General features: G+C 45.8%; 1 protein-coding gene across 1 annotated transcript in view; it reads left to right on the top strand.

Annotated features, from left to right (window-relative positions):
- Epb41l4b (erythrocyte membrane protein band 4.1 like 4B) overlaps nucleotides 1-19544 on the top strand; it is a gene marked incomplete at its 5' end in the record, with an annotated part of 149589 nt that overhangs the window by 38550 nt on the left and 91495 nt on the right. Inside the window, 4 exons of the mRNA XM_055605280.1 lie at nucleotides 2612-2716; nucleotides 14409-14451; nucleotides 15179-15257; nucleotides 17525-17569. Of these exons, the coding sequence (XP_055461255.1) occupies nucleotides 2612-2716; nucleotides 14409-14451; nucleotides 15179-15257; nucleotides 17525-17569 (272 nt within the window). The remainder of the gene's footprint in view (nucleotides 1-2611; nucleotides 2717-14408; nucleotides 14452-15178; nucleotides 15258-17524; nucleotides 17570-19544) is intronic.

Raw genomic sequence — 19544 nt, 5'->3', positions numbered from 1 at the left:
AGTCTGCATTATGTGGTTTCTAGAGTTTTTCTCAGCCTGGATCTTGTGGAGACACAAAGCGATTTGTGACTCAGGAGGTGGGACGCTCTGTAAGGGGCACCCTGGCTGGTTACTTCATGGGTAAGATAGGAGTTGTCATTGTATTGTAATTCAGGCTGTGAGATGTTGATGTTACAACTTAACTAATTAATTAATTTACATGTTGGGATTCTTTCGTAAAGAAAACAGGAATCTAGAGTGTGTTGTAGCTTTACTGGGATTCACATGTCAGCTTCTAAGGTGTCCAGTCTGGAGACTACAGTATATATGCCTTATTCTCTATCTGTCCATGCAGTCAGTTTCAGGACATTTCTTTGGTAAGATACCAGCCTTGCTATCATCTTCCAGCTCCCCAACCCTTAGCAACCGGTAACCTTATTTCTGCCTCTAGGGTTTGCCCACACTTATGACAGGGATGGACAAGGGTGGCACTTTGTGGCCAGGTTCTTTGACTGAAGCAGAGGGTTTTCTAAGTCCATCCCTGTGGTAGCAAGCATTAGTACTCCAGTGCTTTTCATGCTGAAATAATAGTCCACCGAGTGAGATTCTATATTTTGATCATCATCAGGCTATTTTGGTGTTTCTGCCTCTTGAGTATAATGCATAGAGTGAATGCCACCATCCATGTACAACATAGGCATAAACATGTGTGTGTGTGTGTGTGTATTTACTTAATTGTTCATATATACCTCCAGATAGGCTTCTAGGTCTCGTGCTAATGTGCACTTAACCATACAGGAGCTGATGGAGGGTTTTCCAGTGTGGCTGCAGGGTGTGAGGAGTCTAGGGTCTCCAGCGTTTTCTGTTAGGTTTTCCATCCCAGCCGTCCGAGTGGGCATACGGTGGGTGTGGTTGTCATGGTTTGCATGTCCCTGTGGCTGCCGATGCTGGTCACCTTTCCCAGTGCTATGGAACCCCTGCATAGCTTCAGAGCACCGTATGTATCCTTTGGCTGCTTAACTGGACGCCTGCCTTTTCGTTATTGAATTGTAATAGTTCTTTTATTTATTTTGGGCAGAGGTCACTGTCAGTTGACCCTTGATATCAACTGACTGGATCAAAACTACTGAAAAAAGAAAAAGCTGGGTCAATGCTAAACACGTGTAGACTCTTCTTTGGTCATTCCCTAAACAGCGCAGTGAAGCAAGCAGAACTCTTCTCATAACATCTGTTGTCTTAGGTGTTATGAGTCCTCTGGAGGATTTAAGTCACATGCGAGGGTGTGCATAACTTATTTGCCATGGGTATGAGGGATTTGAGCATCTGTGTGTTTTGGTCTTCTTGAGTGGCGCTGGAACATTTCCCCACAGGCTGGAGTGACAACTATATATGATTTGCAAACTTCCCCCACATTATGGATTGCCTTTGCACATTTTTGTCATCACAGAGCTTTTGAAGCATGGAAGTTTCATTCTTGGATATACAGTTCATTGTTCTTCTTGTTACTTAGTTTATACTGTTGCTGCCGTCTCTCTCCAGCCACCCCTTAACCCAAGCTCATGAAGCACCGTGTCTGTGTATTGGGAGTTTCATAGTTCTCTCTCTTCCACTGAGGCCTGGTCCATCTTGAGTTACTTGCGTGTTCACTACTACCTACTCTTCAGGACAGGGAAAGGTCAGGTGATGCCAGCCGCTTTCCTGTGGATTGCCAGTGTTTGTAATAAGGAGTGGGTTCTCCAATTATCACCTTAAGTCACTGTTTGTTTGCTTTTTCAGTGTTTTCTTTAATACCTAGTTTAAATGTATTTGCTATGGTATAGATTTTATCAGAGTGACCTGCCTGCATTCTGCTCCAGTGAGTACTAATAAGCCTCCTCATAAGTCAAAGGTCTGAGTCTTCTTGCAGTAGCTTTCTGTTTTAGACCTCCTCTGTCTCCCAAAACAGAGGTGGGGAAAGCCCCTGTCACCAGCTGTTTGTGCAGGGCAAAAGCAAGAGACATGGCTTTTCGGACATCCTGCCTTTCTAAGCGGCAGGTGGGGCTGCTACATCTGACCCTTCTCTTGTGTTCCTGCTCTGTCTGTGCACCACAGAGAACCTGGAGTGGACCTGGGATTTGGGTTTCTGTCCTAGCGAGATGGCTGTGCTCTTTGGCAGATCTTTTGTTTTTCCTGGGCTTTGGTTAATTGCCCTGTAAAATCAGAAGGCTGGACAAGCCATTTCACAAAAATGAGCAGATTTGCTCAGGTGGCCTGCCTTGACAGCCAGCCCAGGAGTGGCTGTGTTGGAGCAGAGCCCCATCGCAGAGCCCTGTCACCCCTCTTTGCAGAGTGCCTGGTCTGGGCAAAACATACCATCACATAAAGTCTTTCATCCAAAAAGCTTCCTTCTTGTAAGGAAAGGAAGTTGAGTGTTTGAAAGGAAGACAGCATTCGGCTGGACCGTAGGATTGCATGGTATTTGAGTATCTTTAATTACAGATTCTTACTTCACTAAAATAAGACTAATTAAAAATTTACAAATGTGTATGCACGTGTGCAATTTATGAAGAGAAATGGATTTTTAAAAATATTTTAATTTTTTTATCCTTCTATCATATCCTTAATAATATTCATGTCCCTGTTTGTCTTTCAGAAACATGCCAAAGGCCAGGATTTGTTCGATCAGATTGTATACCACCTGGACCTGGTGGAAACAGATTATTTTGGTCTGCAGTTCCTCGACTCCGCCCAGGTCACGGTATGTCTTGCTGTGATTCTTTTCAGGAACGATTGGCTCTTCATGCTAATTGCAGAGCCGTAGACACTACACACCGATACAGAAAAGAGGAAAATTGAGATATTGTCCCAGTAATGAGCTTGGCAGGTTCCTGAATAAAATACATGCAGGATGCCTGTCAGACCCTCCCACCCTTGAGGTAGCCGCCAACCAGGAAGCTGTGTGCACAGAATGCCTTCTGGAAACATGGCTGAACACAGGGTTACATGATGGGCACATTACTAATATAGGGAGAGGAAGAAGAAACCACTTTATAGATATCTTCTGGGCAGTGGGTCTAGGGGATCCATTACCTTCTTGCAGAACCTGGGGTGGGGAGGGAGCAGGTTTTGTGAGCACGGCTGTACAGGAAGGAGCCTGCAGGGGATGGGCAGAGCAGACCTTGGCTCTGGGAGGTGATAGTCAGAACAGACTCACCTTACCTTTCTGGAGACAGAAGCTAGAATGAATGACCTCCACAAATCTCATTCATTTCTTTCCTTTTAAATTAGTCATCTATTATAAAAACCATTTTATGTTGTATGGGTGTTTTGCCTGTGTGTATATCTTTGTACCCTGTGCAGTACCCAAGGCTAGAGAGGGCTTTGGATCCCCTGGGACTGGAGTTCCATCCAGTTGTGTCAACCATGTGGGTTCTGGGAACCCAGGTCCTCTGAAAGAGCCGCCAGTGTTCCTAACCACTGGGCCATCTGTCCATCCCTAGCACTTCTCTTTCTAAGAACAGGAATGACTTCTTACTCCTTCTTCCGGGTTTCGAAGATAATGTATTCAGCCCTCTAAAAGTGCTTGCTAAGTGACTGTGGTACACCGGGCTCTACTGTAAGCACCGAGGAGAAGGTGGTGAACACAGTTGGTGTAACTAGCGTGACAGGTGGTGGAGAGCGAAGAATAGTGAAGGATGCAGGGAGATCACTCAGCGGTGCAGATATGAGGACCCGAGTTCTTGAGTTCACTGTGACAGTGCATTCTGTTACATCCTTTGAGGAAGTGGGGATGCCCTAGAGCTTGCTAGTCACCTAACCTTGTTAATCCGTGAGCTCCAGGCCCAGTGATAAAAACCTGCTTCAGAAGAGAAGGTTAATGATTAAGGTTAAAAGATAAGATAATGATTGAGGGCTAAATCCACCAGTCTCTGCCCACCCCATGCACCCCTGCACGCACACGAGTGCATATGCACAGACACATACCTGTCACACGAAGACTAATTAGAAGGAGTATGGGGCAGGAGGAATAGAGTGGCAGGTGAGACCATGTCTTGGAAGCTGGGTATTCTGGGGACATGTTCGAGCTGGAGATATGAAGCTGTTTCTACCTGGAAGACACTTAGCAGACGTTCCCTGGGGGTGCCATAGGATGTAGCTGCTCAAAACGGATGCCTGGTAATTGGGTTTACTCTCAGGGAGATGCTGACCCCTGGGGTGATAGAATCTGGCTCTTGGTGCTCATGGCTGCATCCTCCTGAGGGGGCCATCCCTACAGTGATGCCACCACTTGCCTCTGTACCTCAGGACTTCTATCTGCTCTAGATTTCCTACCTTGTAACAGCTCTTGCCTCCTTCCCTGTCTGATCCCAATTCCGTCTTTGTTTCTCAGCTGGAGATTCTCTTTACCCCAAGTTCCAGGGAGGTGTCCCACCTTCTCCCTTTCTGCCTCCCTAGCCCAGTCTACTTCTTAAAGTTGAGGTCTGCCTTCATGGCTGACCTTCACATCCATCCTCTGTGTCTTTTTTTTTTCTTCCTCTCTTTACCTAGGTGAACTCAGGACTCACTTGCCACCTCTAACTATATTCTGGGCACTGTTTCTTCTCATTAAGCTTCATTTCAGCAAACCTCACAGATTCCCTTACTCCCATCCTTCTGAGCCATCTCACATCCCCAAGACTCCTTTTTTTTTCTTGCTTTCTTCCCTGACTTAGAGGAACCAGGGCTTGGTCCTCACTCAGCTTTTGGTTCTTCTGCCCTGACAACTGTTCTCTGGCTTCCTTTCGGGACCCAGGGTCACCTGTTTTCTCTGTGGTTTTTCCCAGGCTGCCAAATGCTGCTGGAGATGAGCGCTTGTATCATTTGTCTGCAGCAGAGATCACAGTCCAGCCAAGTCCAAGCCTCAAAACTGTGCCTCAAAAGTGGGAACTTTTCACCGATGCCTGGGTACCCCTTGGTTCATTTTCTGGTTTCTACCACACACCTCTAGTCAAATCCTCACGAATCTGGTCTCGCAGCTGTCCACCTCCAGAGAAGTCTGAGGCCATCTGTCCCACAAACTCCTGCGCTTCTTGCCCCGAACCTCCTAGCTTTTCTCTGTTTGTCCTTACTCCATCCTTGGGTAAAGGAGTCAGCCTGCCTCTGCATCTTCCTCCTGCAGCCACTCACAGTTCCTTTCCAGTTGCTTCCTGAGAACCACTGTATTAGTTAGGACTCCTAGTGCTGTGATCAAGCACCAGACCAAAAGCAACCTGGGGAGGCAAGGGTTTGTTTGGTTTATACTTCCATCTGACAGTTCATTATCAGAAGCAGCGAGGGCAGGAACTGCACACAGGCGGGAACCTGGAGGTGGGAACTGATGCAGAGACCGCGGAGAAACGCAGCTCACTGGGCTGCTGTCATGCCTTGCTCAGCCTGCTTTCTTACAGAACCAAGGACTACCTCCCAGCGATGTCACCACCCGCGATATGGGATGGGCCCTCCCGAGTTGATGATCACTAACTGAGAAAACACCTTACAGCTGGATCTTGTGGAGAAATTTCCTCAGTTGAGGCTCTGTACTCTCTGGTGGCCCTTGCTTGTGTCAAGTTGACATAAAACTGGCCAGTACAACCATGTTCAGAGTTTCTCTGTGTTCGGCGCCTCTGACCACCCCAGCCTCTGGCACTCTTGAGACCTTCACCCAAAGTGGATGGTGATGGTGCTTTTCATTAGAGTATCTACAGCCCTGGGGCTGGAAGCAGTTCTCCACCCTGTTTCTGGTTCTGACCCATCTGGTGGCCTTCAGATTGGCTATCTTCTCTCTCTTGGCCTCAGTTTCCTCCCCTGTAAGATGAAGTTTGGGTTCCCAAACCTAAGAACTCTCAGGCTTCATGGTCAGTGACTAGTCTACAGGTGTGTCTGCCCTAGCATCTCCTTCAGCTAGAAAGCCATCATTTTTGTCTTTAGCACCAAGGGCCTGTTGGCTTGCTATCATGTCCTAATCCTCAGGGGAGCCCTCTACAACCATTTAGCTTCCTGGAAAGCTTTGGATATGTGACTCTGTTACGAAGGACTTTGCCACGAAGCCCTGCTGACTTGGCTGGTAGGCATTCCCATTGCTGTGCCCTGTCACCATGTAGCAGGAGGGATGTTCACAGCAGGACCCAGGTATCCTGCCCAGACTAGACATCTACAGATGTCTCGGCTCTGCTGGTCCTGAAGATGCTTCAGCATCCTGCTCTGCAGACATGAGAGAGTTGAAGAATGCGGGAGATGTGCTGCTGCCTCCAGGGTCCTTCCTCTTACTCCTCTCTTTGCTTTCTCAGTTGATTCTATCACAAACTGGTCCTGGTGGTGCCAGTCTGCATCTGCGCCATTCTGTTGGGCCCTCCCCCCCCCCCTGACATATCTCACTCTACTTAAACTTCTGAATGTTCCTCTAGATCATCTCCACCTCATGGTTCATGAAATATGTCCTGAGTTCCCTGAACGTCTTTCCTCTATGTAAACCTTGGAGCTTATTTGCCTTGGGTTTTGTATTTGTAGAGATAAGCAAACGTGGCTGGGGACACGGCCGAGTGGTAGAACACTTCCTGCTCTTTCAGAGGTCCAGGGTTTGGTTCCAGCATCCACATAGCGATGTGGCTCACAACCACCTATAACTTCAGTTCTAGAAGATTCAGTGTCATCCTCTAGTCCATGGACACATCATGTGGTACACATAATACATGCAGGCACTCGCCATACATATAAGAGAAATGCATCTTTAAAAATTAAAATTAAATAGATATTTCTGACTGCATCCTCGGACTTATGGCTTCTTTTGGTTTAGTTGGGAGCAAGCCACATACCATTATAGGAGAGGCACTTGTATTTCTTTTTGTGTGATGGGAAACCTTTAGACTTTGGTGAGTCACTGAGTGGCACAACTTAGGCTCCAGCTGATGTTTTCAGTTTCATATATATGTTCCTGTTCTGGTACACTGTGCTTTTGAGTTTCGGGTATTCCTGTCTGTAAAGTGTGTGTGTGTCTGTGTGTCTGTGTGTATAATAATATACACAGGGCAGAACTCAGGAGTCATGGAAGAGAAAAGGTTTAGTCTTCTGGAACATGCTTGTGGGTCTCTGGCTTAGTCTGTTTCAAATTGCAGTAACAAAATGCCAGATGCAGGGTACTTGATAAAGGAAGCAGGTTTGTCTCTCACTATCTTAGATACTGAGAGTCCAATGTGGCTTTTGAGAAGGGTCATAATACATTGGAAAAACAGCAACAGAAGTGATTCCATGCAGAAAAGCCTAGGTGTATGGGGTGTCTTGCTTTATTTATAATGTCATAGCGTTGACTCAGTCCCCAGGAAGGAATTGATTCAGTCCCTGGTGAAGGTGGGATTCTGGAAGCTAATTTCTTTCTACCAGGCTCCACCTCTTAAAGGTTCCAGTATCTCAGCGTCACTACACCAGGAAATGAGCTCCCAGCACATGGGCCCTGGGAGCAAACCTCCAGCTGGGTGTGGTGGGGTTGGGACACATAGTCATCAAGCTGAGCGCACTGAGAAGATGCAGCTCGTTGGAAGCCATGAACCTGTGATGCCTGTGGGAGAACACTCAGCAGATTTGAGCAGCCCTTTAGAGAGTCTGCTGAAGTGGCTGCTGGGTAGTATTGATTTTCACAGGGTCTGGAGGTGTTCAGATGCCATGGGAGGTATTTCTGGGAAGGTAGGAGCATCAGGTGGGACACTGGGAAGGAATGATCCACTGGGGAGGGCTTCTTTCCCCACAGTCCAGGCTCCTCCGATATTCACATCCCCACGCAGCCCCTGACATGAGCATTCAAGGGTTGTGGTGCCAGGGCTTTTGCCACAGTTCTGTGTACACCAAGCTTGTATCTCCAACTCCTTGAAAAGAGCCTAGCCTGGTTTCCATGGTACCCTGCCCAGCCCTGAAGCAACTGTCAAATCCTGTTGGCATGACCTATTTTTAGCAGTTGGCGCTGGGATCTCCTGTTTCCCTTTTCTGGTCAGAGGAAGGCCATCCAGCGACCCACTCTGCAGGTCCATCCACACTCAGCTCAGAGTAGAGCTTGGGACACTGTTTACCTAACAAAAGTTTTCTGTGGAGAGCCAGGACCTCTTTCCTAAGTCTCCAGGCCTTTGTGATACTGGGTCATGGTAGCTGCTATTGACAGTTCCCACTTGGATCTAGTATTAAACTAAAGGCTTGCATGATTTCTGCCCAGCATTTATCATCTATCCTTCAAACTGGCCACAAAGTAGATCCATTCTATAGGAGGATGTATCCAAGGCTCAGAGAAATTGGAAACTTTGTAAACAGTAAAGAAAGGACAAAGTCAGGATCCAAAATTTGATTTTACTCCAAAGTCCAGTACTTTCCACTGAACAGATATTTGTTTAATACACTGTAAATATGCAAATGTGTGTGAGCACCCCCCCATTCCTTACCCCTCAACACCACCATACACACTACATACATACTACACCACACACACACACACACACACACACACACACACACACGCAAAGAGAACTTCTGCCAAATTTGATTTGATTTGGGGCATAGCAGGGTCAAGCTTTTTGGTTGCAGACATGAGCTAGACATTGTCCCTGCCTGGCCCATTCTGGTCAGGGAGACAGATAGGCATTTCTCATGGAGTACAGTGTGGTCAGTCTTCCAACAGAGAGTGGCCAGGCTCACAGAGGAGATACTGCCTGAGTGTCAGGAAGAAAAAAAAAGGGAAAGTATGAATGGACATTGGTGTGTCAACAGAGTAGGAGAGGCATTTCTAGGCAGAGGTAGAGAAAGGATTTAGGACAAGACTCTTAACAGTCATCACAGGAGGCGCTTCCTTTCCAAGGGGCAGATGTTGTATGGGACATGTGTGGCCCTGGGGTCCCCTTCACTGGCCCCTTCACAAGAGGAATAGGGGCTTTTAAATGGCACTACATTTTGAAGCATGAGATTCAGGCAAGACAATTTTGGCCTTTCCTTCAAGTCAGGCCATGTGTTGTTTTTCCTGTTCTTTACGGCTTTGAATCTGGCAGGTGAGTCAGGTCTATGCAGTTGTGCTGGTTGCTGGAGATACCACAGCACCCCTGGATTCCTGCTGTCCATGTCTCAGAAGGTCATTATCTGCATCTGTGTCAACGCTACTGTGCCTCATGCCACTTCAGATGTGATTGTACGAAAAAGGAGCAGGGCTGGCTGTAGCCCAGGGGTAATGAACTTGAACAGCATGTACAAGGCCCTGGGTTTGAGCCTTAACAGTCAGAGAAAAGAAGAAGGAAGAAGAAACAGCCATGTTTAAATGTGACCTGTGGGTATCTGGGTAACTATTGCAGAAAATCAGACAGGGTCTCCTCCTTCTTACCATTGAAACGGGTTGATCCCATAGACATGTTAGGGGCCAGCACAAGGTGAGAAAGATGAAGAAGGGGCAAAAAAGACTTACTCCTGCCTACATTCGAGAAGGTTGCAAAGCAGGAAAGGAGTGCTGCTCTTCTGTCTCCATTGGTGATAGAACAGAGAAGTGTCATATGAACTGAGGAAGTACAGCAGGCTCCCAGGTTGCCTAACCCTGAATATCAGCAGTGAGGGGCGGGTACACATGTGGTCACTGACACTAACAACAGTAAGTTTGAATCCCATCACAGCCTTTCAATTCCTTTATCCCCAATTCTGAATCAGACAGTGGGTAGGACAGTGAATCCCAAGTGTCCTTTCCCTCCTTCATCCTGTGGATATGATTGCCTCTTCAGATCCTTTCCTCCTTTAATACCAGGGCAAACAAAATACTTCATATAAGCCAGAGAAATCTCTAGGTACTAGAACATGAGCCCTGTTGCTTAGCCTTCACGGCAAGGGCTCCATGAACAGAGATTTTAGACCAGGCTTTAACCTCTGAGCTTCAGTGCCTCCCACGACGGCTCAGATCATTCAATTCTACAGCCACCCTCTGCCGGTCGCATTTCCAGAACTGATGCTCCAGTAAAACAGATGGGCTCTGCCAGGATCACATCCCACATCTTGATTTATGGATAGGGCTTTGCCACATGGACTTAGGATGATAGATTCAGACAAGAAATCACCTTGCTAACACCCACTGGAGAGTTGAGTTCAATGTCTTGCCATTCGAACTAAAAAACGTTTCAGTCTGCCTGCGGTGACTGGTTTAATGGTCTGTGGAGGACCTTAGAGGCAGTCTGCCTAGGCCTTCGTTGATGTGTGATCTGCTTTATTTAGCTAAGATACCGGTGACTGTGCCAGGCAGGTCTTGCTGCTGCTGGATACAGCTCTCAAAGCTGTACACAGCATAGGGTTTTCTAAATGCCAGGTCTTTTGTTGCGGTGGTATTCAAGTCCCAGGGAGGGGGCTTCCTGTGGGATGCAGTACCAGTGATCAGCATGTGCCAGGCCTTTGCAGCTGTGAGAAAGCCAGGTTATCTTGAGCTGGATGGACATAAGCCGGTAAGCTTTACCATCTCTGTCTCAGGATCATAAATAGGTTTCATGTTGTCTCTGACGGAGCCACTAATCCTTGTTCTGAAAACTCCCATGGGTCAAGGAGCTTCAGAATATTCATGTCACTTTTGACTCCTTTCTCAGCTCCGGATATTCATGCCCTCTGTCTTGGCAAGCCCTGCTTTAAATGCAAATGATAAAGCTCCCATGAAGATAGGTAAAGGGAGCACTATTAGCATTCTGGCCCCAGGGTGGAGTTGGCTGCTGCCCAGAACATCTGGCAACCATCTGTCCTTATGTTAGCCCCAGCAGTGGACATCTGGCCATCTCACCTCTCGGACTGGCCCATAAACACTGGAATTGCATGAGGTGTTATAGAACGCAACATAGAGCTGTGGACATTTTAAGATGCACAGGGCATCTTCCTGTAGATGAGGATATGAAGACTAAGTAGTAAATACTGAATGGCATACTAGGCGCATCTGTGAAACTGATGCTTTTGGAAGTAGCTGATGGGTCTTGTGTGACCCCTGGGTATCGGCTTCTTTCATTTAGTTCTTCCAGCATTGTAACATACAGTCAGAGTTGAAGCTCGGGCCAGGGAAACCACACGTTAGACTTGGATGGAGATGAGAGTTTAATAGTAGAGGGAGAGGGAAGGTGGGTTTGAATGTGATTTACTCAGAATAATGTTAAGGAGACGTGAGAGAGGAAAGAAATGGATGGGTTCCTTTAAGCTGCAGGAGAACTTTCTGTGCCTGGAATGGTGGGTTCATTTAAATACTGGTTTGGTTATAGACATTAGTATGGCACTTGGCAGGAGCCTAAGTGTGCTCCCTTCCTCTCTGTGTCTGTCCTTCCCAGAGTGAGATTGGGAGCTGTCAGCATGGCTAAGGGCAATGGTGAAGTCTAATTCCTGTTCTGCAAATTCCTTACCCAAATTCCCTAGCTCGGAGCTGAAGATGGAGCATGAGTGTTAGCATGCTTACCTGGCATGCAGGAAGCTCTGGTTGGATGTACCCCAGTCACAGAGTCTGGACATGGTAGTACACACATGCATTCCTAGCACTCAGAAGATGGAAGTAAGAGGATCAGAAGTTCATGGTCATCCTAAGCTACATAGAGAGTTTGAGGCTAGCCTGGGATACATGAAATCTTATCTCAGAAAACAAAGTAAACATGCCTAGTAAGTAACCAATGAATACATCTAAAAGGGACAGCCCTCCCACACTAAATAATAATCACATTAAAATAAAAGGCTGTTCAGAAAAGTAAAAGGAAACGGCATTCACACTATCCCTGACCACCCCATCACCAAAAACAAACAAACAAAAACCCTATAAATCTTTCTGGACATATCTTGATTGAAAATAATAATTTTCTAGAAACAGGATCCTACCTGTTTCTTTTTCCATCTCAACATTGTGCTGTGCACCCATTGTCACATCAGTAAATATCAGCCTACATCCTTTTACAATAGTATTGCATTATACAGATGAGCCATTTTTGAATCCGTCTTTGTTGATGGGCATTTAGGTCACTGCTAATTCAGAGCTATCAACAATGAGATGTAGCGTCCCAGCCGTGTGCCTTTGAGATAGGTCCCCTGCTGCAGTGATCTGCTTTTGTTACATGGCCTGGGCCGTGTGGAGATAACAGAGAGAGAGCCACATCCTCTTCTCCTTAGCATGCACACTTACTGTATTCTAATTCATCTGTTAGGTGCTTTTTTTTGTGTTTCCACATCCCCCTGCCTCCTACACAGTCCTCCCAGGCTTTGTGGAGTACACTGTGCTCATTCAGCCCCACCCTCTCTCATTGGGAACATGTGCACAATGTAGATTGCTTCTGCAAATCCCCAGTGGCCAGCGGAATTAGCCTCTGGTTCAGAATAGCGGGACTGCTTTCACCTGTTTCATTCTGGTTCCTTTTGTAACAAGTTCCAGTGTGCACCGAGTTAGTTACAGAGATGGTGAACATGTCTAACTACCCTCTTTACAAAACAGTTCACATTTCAGGCCTGGGGAGATAGATGGCTCAGCAGTTAGGAACACTAGCTTCCTTTCCCGAGGACTTCAGTCCCGAGCACCACACACTCACAACCACGTGCACCCTCAGTCCCTGGCCATCCAAAGGCCTCTCCACGCCTCCTTGGGCACCCAGCACACACATGGTGCACAGACTGACATGCAAGCAGAACACCCATACATAGAAAATAAACGTTTCCGGAAGCCAGACTTAATATTTCTCAATCCAGTCAGAACAGGCTGGGTACCACACCTGGAACTTCTCATTGAAAGCATAGAAGCCATCAGCCACACGGTCCCCCGCCATCAGGGTTTGATCTAAGAGACTCGCAGTGTAGACAGCCCCTGACTCATGATAGCCCAACTTTATGGTGGCACAAAAGTGATTAGCATTCAGTAGAGACCAGACTTCATATTATGATTTTTTACCTCTCCTGCGTTGTTGATTCTTCTGTCTTGAGATCCAAGGCAAAACCATACAATCACATAAATAAATAACACTCTGTGTTTTCCTATGTAGCCAAGCAAGACACACAAGCCAGAGGGATTAAATGCATCTTTAATTCACAATGTTTATATGGGGAATGGCTTTGTAACCTCCTTAGGCAGATAAAACTAAAGGTTTTTTTTTTTTTGTTTGTTTGTTTGTTTGTTTGTTTTTGGTAAATATGAGGAACAGTTGAAATGCCCTCACTCGCCACAGCTGAACCATCTGTCTCTTTCTATCAGTGGTGGGGGTCCAGGAATGTAGAAGAATGAAGTGGGCCAGGTTTTGACTTCCTGATTTCAGAGTTGAAGGTGTCAGGACCACAGGCTGGTGTGTAATCAGAGTTTAGCATGGGAGTTGTACTTTTGCTGGGTTAGTTAAGACCTGGAATTACTGGGAAAGATCGACTGTAACGTCAGGAACTCAGAATTTTTAGAAGAGACTTTACACATCAATTTTTTAGGGGTTTTAAAGGCTTCCTGACTTCTTAAAAAATATTAGAGAAACTTCAGCTGTAAGACAACATACTTACATGCACAGGCAAATTATTTGTTCATTTTTCTTTTTCTGTTTACATGTGTGGTATGTGTGTGTGTTTGTATGCTTGCATACATGTGGAGGGTTGATAGTACTTTGGCACTTCATTCATTGAGACAGGGTCTCTCAGTCAGACCTAGAGCTCACTGATACTGCTAATCTCTTCAGCCAGCTCACTGGGAATTCTCTCTGCCTTCCTAACCTTGAATTACAGGTAGCCACTACACCAACCTGGATTTTATGTAGGTTGTGGGGATCCAAATTCCGATCCCTAGAGCATGTGCTTTAAAATGTCTTACTTATTTTTATTTTACATGTGTAGGTGTTTTGCCTGAATATGTATGTTATACACCATGTGAGTACAGGGCCCTCAGAGGCCAGAAGAGAGTGTTGGACTCCCTGGAATTGGAGTTACAGATGGTTATGAGCCACCATGAGAGTGCTGGGAACCAAACCTGGGCTCTCAGGAAGAACAGCTAGTGCTCTTACCTGCTGAGCCATCTCTCCAGCCCCAAAGCAGCAAACACTGACCTACCTGAGTATAGACTTAAAACAGAGAGAGAGAGAGAGAGAGAAATGTCTTTATTTTAGTTGCATATGTATAAGCATTCGCCTGCATGTATGTATGTGCACCACATGCAGTATGTGCCTGGTACCAGAAAAGGCCACAAGGGGGAATCCGATCACCCCTAGAAGCAGGTGCAGTAGAGCCTCCATGTTGGTACTGAGAACAGAACCTAGGTTCTCGACAAGAATGGCTTGAGCACCTCCACAGCCTGAGAAAAGAATTTCCAATACCATAGCTAGCATATTTGCAGATCCCACTGAGGAATTCAAGGACTGACTCAGTCTCAGGTCTCTGTGAATGGAATCCTCCGGATTTGTAGAGGAGGAGTCCTCTAGGGGCACATATTTGGTTCCTAATTAAACATTTTCTTCTTTCAGCACTGGCTGGATCATTCAAAACCCATAAAGAAACAGATGAAAGGTAAGACATAGACTGCAGTCTACTCATGTCTTCTTTTCTTTTTAAAAATCCTGTCAGTAAACTGCTTTGTCAAGATTTTTGAGATTTTTTTTTTTAATTTGTAAATAGATCCAATGTTAAGTGGATGATTTTTACTTCCTTTAAACTGGCCAAAGAGTAGAGCTTTAAAAGTGAATGAGTAGATATTAAAACCCACCTGTGCTCTCATTTCAAGTGAGGCAGCCCTGCCAATGAGAACTGACTAATGTACTATTCAGAAGCCTGTCGCCTCCTCTACTCACTGCCAAGTAAGTTTGAAAGCAGATTCAGAATGGTGAGTAGGAGGCAGGAAGGCTCCAGCTCACTCCTACAGGTGTGGCAACCATGTTTCTCTAATGCTGTTTATATACTTAGATCATTTGGAAATTATATCCTCTTAAAAATACCTGACCATGTTTTTACGTGGCAGAACGCTTTGCAGCTTGGGCGTGCGTCACTTGCCTCCAGCCCACTTTGTCCTTTGTAAAACATGGGTGCCAGTTTGGAGTAACGCCAGCTCTTTGTAACTCACCCAGTCAAGGGTTTCTGACAGAATGAAGTTCCTAGCTAAACCATCTCAGTCAACCTGAAAGTTTGGTTCCATTTTTTTGAACTCCAGATGGAGCGGTGGGCTTGCTGTCATTGTGATAGGTTTCCTTCTGTCTGACGGGGGACAAACATCTTTACCTTTCTGTCTCCAAATGTTTAGTTGGACCTGCCTATGCTTTGCACTTTCGAGTCAAATACTATTCTTCAGAACCAAACAACCTTCGAGAGGAATTTACAAGGTAGGACACAGCACGGAGGGTTCTGTCCAGTAGGCCCCACCTGGGCCAGTGTGGGGGAGGGGGAGCATCTCAGTCAGGGGCTCTGTTCCTTTATAGTCCTCTGCATTTCCAAGCAAGTTACTAGCCCTCTTCCCAAGCTCCTGTACCCTGGTGAAAACCTCTCAATATGCTTAATTTGGCATTTCTTATATCAGTCAAATTAGATGGATTTTCTTGGACTTTGGGGAAGTGGTGGGCTCATCTATGGCATTTTGTCTTTGTCTCCATTGCAAAACCAAAACCAGATATTGGGAGGTTTCTTAGTCAGGAATTGCCTCCTCCCCTTTCTCCTTTTTTGAGGGTATTTCGAAACACTGTGATTTTTTTTCCAATTGAAGGAACCCCTCACTTCACATAAGCAGGTCTGTTAACCAAAGATTTCATTACTACCCTCTTGTAGCTCTTAGTCCCACTGGGTTTTTTTTAAGTTATGAGCACCTGTGCTTATCTCCTGAATCTCAGGATCGATATAGAAGAAAGGGAGATTGTAAACAGCGGTTGGAGCATCCCTTCCTTCCATCCGTGAAATGCTTTATCTAATTCTAAATACCCCAAGAGTGTCCTTGTCACTGTGTGTGTGTGATCCTGTACTTGTACATTGATGGACGGTCTACATTGGTGGGCTGCAACTTGGAGAGGAACACCTAAATGACATTTGAAAGTTAGTGCCCATGACAAGGGCCTTCGGGGTTTCTTCTGTTGGGTTTCCCTACATGAGTCAGGACTTTTGGCCACATGGACTCTGTGCTCTTGTTGGTGCAAATATACACATCAATGTCCTAAATTTCAAAAGTGTAAGCTTAGTCATAGTTAAGGACCTGCTAGGAAGCAGAACCTTCTGGCATGAGGTAGAACCTTCAGCTTCCCTGACCACTTTGATTTCGGGGTCATCCAGAGTCTCCTATTGCCATTCTACAGAAAAGGACTGCCCATATGGCTTCCAAGGTTGAACTCAGTATTTCTCTTTGGAGGTCGTTATGAGGCATGTTGTTCCTAGCTGTCACTAGAGCTGGTCATTTTTTTAAATTAAATAATTTATTTATTCACTTTATATCTCGATCACAGCCCCCTTTTCTCCCATTTGCCCTCCCTCCTCTCCCCCTACTCTTAAGGGGAACCCCTCCCCACCAAGCCACTCCAGCACATCAAGTCACATCAGGACTGAGCACATACTCTTTCTATGGCCTGGTGAGGCAGCCCCACCAGGGGGAAGTGATCAAATACCAGGCAACAGAGTCCATGTGGGAGACAGCACCTGCTCTTCTTACTAGGGGACCCACATGAAGCCCGAGTTGCCCTTGGGCTACCTCTGTGTAGAGAGCTAGATCGAGTCCATGCATGGTCCTTGGTTGGTGCTCCAGTCTCTGCAAGCCCTTCTGGGTCCTGGTTAGTTGGGAGCTGGTCATTTTTAAGGCAGATGTGTGACTCAGAAACAAACAGGATTCCTGGAGACCACTCTTAAGTGTAGGAGTGAGACTCCATAGGCCTAGAGTAGAGTGTGGGAGGCTGTGGTTGGTACAGAGTGGTTCTGGTACCCACATCTGCCTGGAAATAAAAGACTTTTACTTAAGACTCAGACATTTATTTTTTAACTTGGTAAACCCCGCTGATGTTTTTTGCTACTTTTCTCCTTGTTTCTTATTATCTCTGTAATTTAGTGTAATTTTAGGATTTTTCGTGTGTGTGTGTGTGTGTGTGTGTGTGTGTGTGTGTTGTATGGTGTGCGTGTGTATTTGTTTTGAAGACAGGTGGCAGTTAGACTGCACCAGGAAGAAAAGCCTCAAGTGGTTTCTGGTAGATGTTAGTCAGTTGCAGACTTTTTGAGAGAAGTTGTAGCTGGTCAGGTGCCAGCTCGGTAGTTCTGCCCAGCCCATTTTCTGGGCTATATCACATGCCCGTGCAGCATTCTGCCTGCCTGTTGGGCTAGTCTCTCCTGCACCAACGCCATCCTGCAAGTCACATCAGACCCCTTGGTATTCTGTCCTGCTCCATCTACAAGTATCTTGCAACTCCCCACATGCGTTTCCCCACCCATTGAGACCTGGGAGGCCTTTCCACTGGCTTAGACAGAGGCTCCCTTCTTCCTCATTTGAGTTGGGCTCCCTTTTGACAGAGCAGAATGCCAGGGCATGTGCAGGGGAGATTTGATTGGTGGTGGGAGGCTGGGGGTTGTAGGTGGCTGGGAAAGGAAAGGTTCCCCTCTGTTGACTTTTGTATGTGTTTGTCAGGTACCTGTTTGTTTTACAACTCAGGCATGACATTCTTTCTGGAAAGTAAGTATGCTTTTTTTCTAACTCTTCACCCAGCATAGAGCATAGTATACCTGAGTAATTCACTGTTTAACTCTTTTACCCGTGCCCCCGTTACCAAGTTCAAAATAGTACTCCAGGTCTTATCAAGTGAGTCAGACACTTGCACCGCTGTCATTTTGTCCTGTTTTAAAATGATTTCTATATGGCTTGGGACATTTCTTGGAGCACTGAGTATTTTGTATTTAGGAACTGCTTTCTCCCTGTCACATCACTGCGCCATTCATACCGGCTTCTGTTGTATCTGCAAGCAACACACATTGTTAGCATGTATACATGTACAAGTATTTGCTCAATTTAAGAAGCCTCACACATTACCATCACACTATGGTGATATAAAGAGGTCCTTATCTGATCCCTTGAGAAAGAGCTGTAGAAGTCTCATCTCTTTTCCTTTCTCATGTTAAAAATGTTCTCTAAAGACATTAGGCGCATAGTGATTGTTAAACACAAAATACGTTACCACTGAAGTGGTTGATTTTGAGGGAGGATTAATAGACAAAGAAGGCAGACAAAATGGCTTAGCAGGTAAAGCCTCTCACGGCCAAGCCTGACAACCTGAGTTCGATCCCCAGGACCTGAAAATTGTCCTCTGACCTCCGTACGTGTGCCGTGGCATGTACACACCCACTCCCACCCCCACGCACATACACACATAGTCTATATGAAGAAATAAATGTAAAGAAGGTTTTTAAAAATTAGCTTTTTATTATTTTCCAGTAAGAGTTATTGAATATTTTCTGTTACATTAAAAAGAAACAAAAACCTGAGATTCCATTAAGACTAAGAAGCAGTAACAGATGCTACCAGCAGGAGTATGTTCTGGTTTTGAATGTAACCTAAAAGAAGCTTAATGGGTAATTTCTGCTACTTGTGGTGGCCCGCATTTCTAATTCCAGAGCTGGGGAAGCAGAGGCAGGTGTATCTCAGTGAGTTTGAGGCCAGTTTGGTCTACCTAGTGAGTTCCAGGCCAGCCAAAGTTACATAGTAAAACCCTGTCTCAAACAACAAAACCAAATATAACTCAACTATATAAAGAAATAAAATTTTGAATTAAAATACAATTTCTGTGGTTGCAAATTCTTAATGGAAAATGCACTCTAAAATTTCAGTGGCAGATAGGCAGTGGAATGAGTAGACTGTACAGGGTATACATTGGCCTCACTCAGCTGTGCAATACAGCTTTTGGTTAGTGTGTGTGCTTAGTATGTGTGTATTTTTATCTCTGTCCATTCTGTGTTCATTACACCAAAGGCCTCGTAGCTCTGGAACTTGTCTTCAGTGTGTAAAACCACTGATGGCAGAACTTCGTATGTGCCTAGTGCTTTGCAGTTTCCAGTCCCACCCAACTTGATAATCGTCTAAGCAAAACAGTGTTCGGAGCCCGGCACTGCCTCCTTTCAGGCAGAAGGCCTCGGGTGGGATGCTGAAGGCCCACTTTCTCATCTGGAAAAAGAGGAATGGGCGGGGGCTTCACCCATCCCGGGAGTGTTCAGACTACACGTTGACCCAGCTGCAGACTGTGTGGATGAGAAGCTGTTGAGAACTGTGAAGTGCTGTACCAATGCCGTCATCACTGCTTCCCTAACCCACTCTGCAATTTGAAGAAGGAGCAAAACCACTGTGATTGCAGAGACACTCTTCTGTAGTTCTGCCTCAGTTGGACCTGTTAGAATACTGAGCACATCTAGCGGTCCTGGAAGCTGTCTAGCCAGCGTTGGTGTGTTTATTTTTACCGCCATGACTTTGTTTGAAACAGGATTGAAGGCAGCTTGAAGAGACAAATGGACTGTATCAAGAAAAAATGAATTTAAGATAACAAGACAAAGGGTTTCATTCTGTTTTCTAAACATTGTGAGTTTTTCCAAATTCAGTGGAAGTGTCTGCGTGGTTGATAGGACGTGTGCTTGGGTAGATATGTTGAGAACTGCCCTGGGAA

The sequence above is a fragment of the Psammomys obesus genome, unplaced genomic scaffold, assembly GCF_907164565.1.
Source record: "Psammomys obesus unplaced genomic scaffold, mPsaObe1.curated_primary_1811, whole genome shotgun sequence".
Taxonomy (NCBI): Eukaryota; Metazoa; Chordata; class Mammalia; order Rodentia; family Muridae; genus Psammomys; species Psammomys obesus.
Note: the sequence above shows the minus strand (reverse complement) of the source record. Positions and strands in the feature narration are given on the sequence as shown.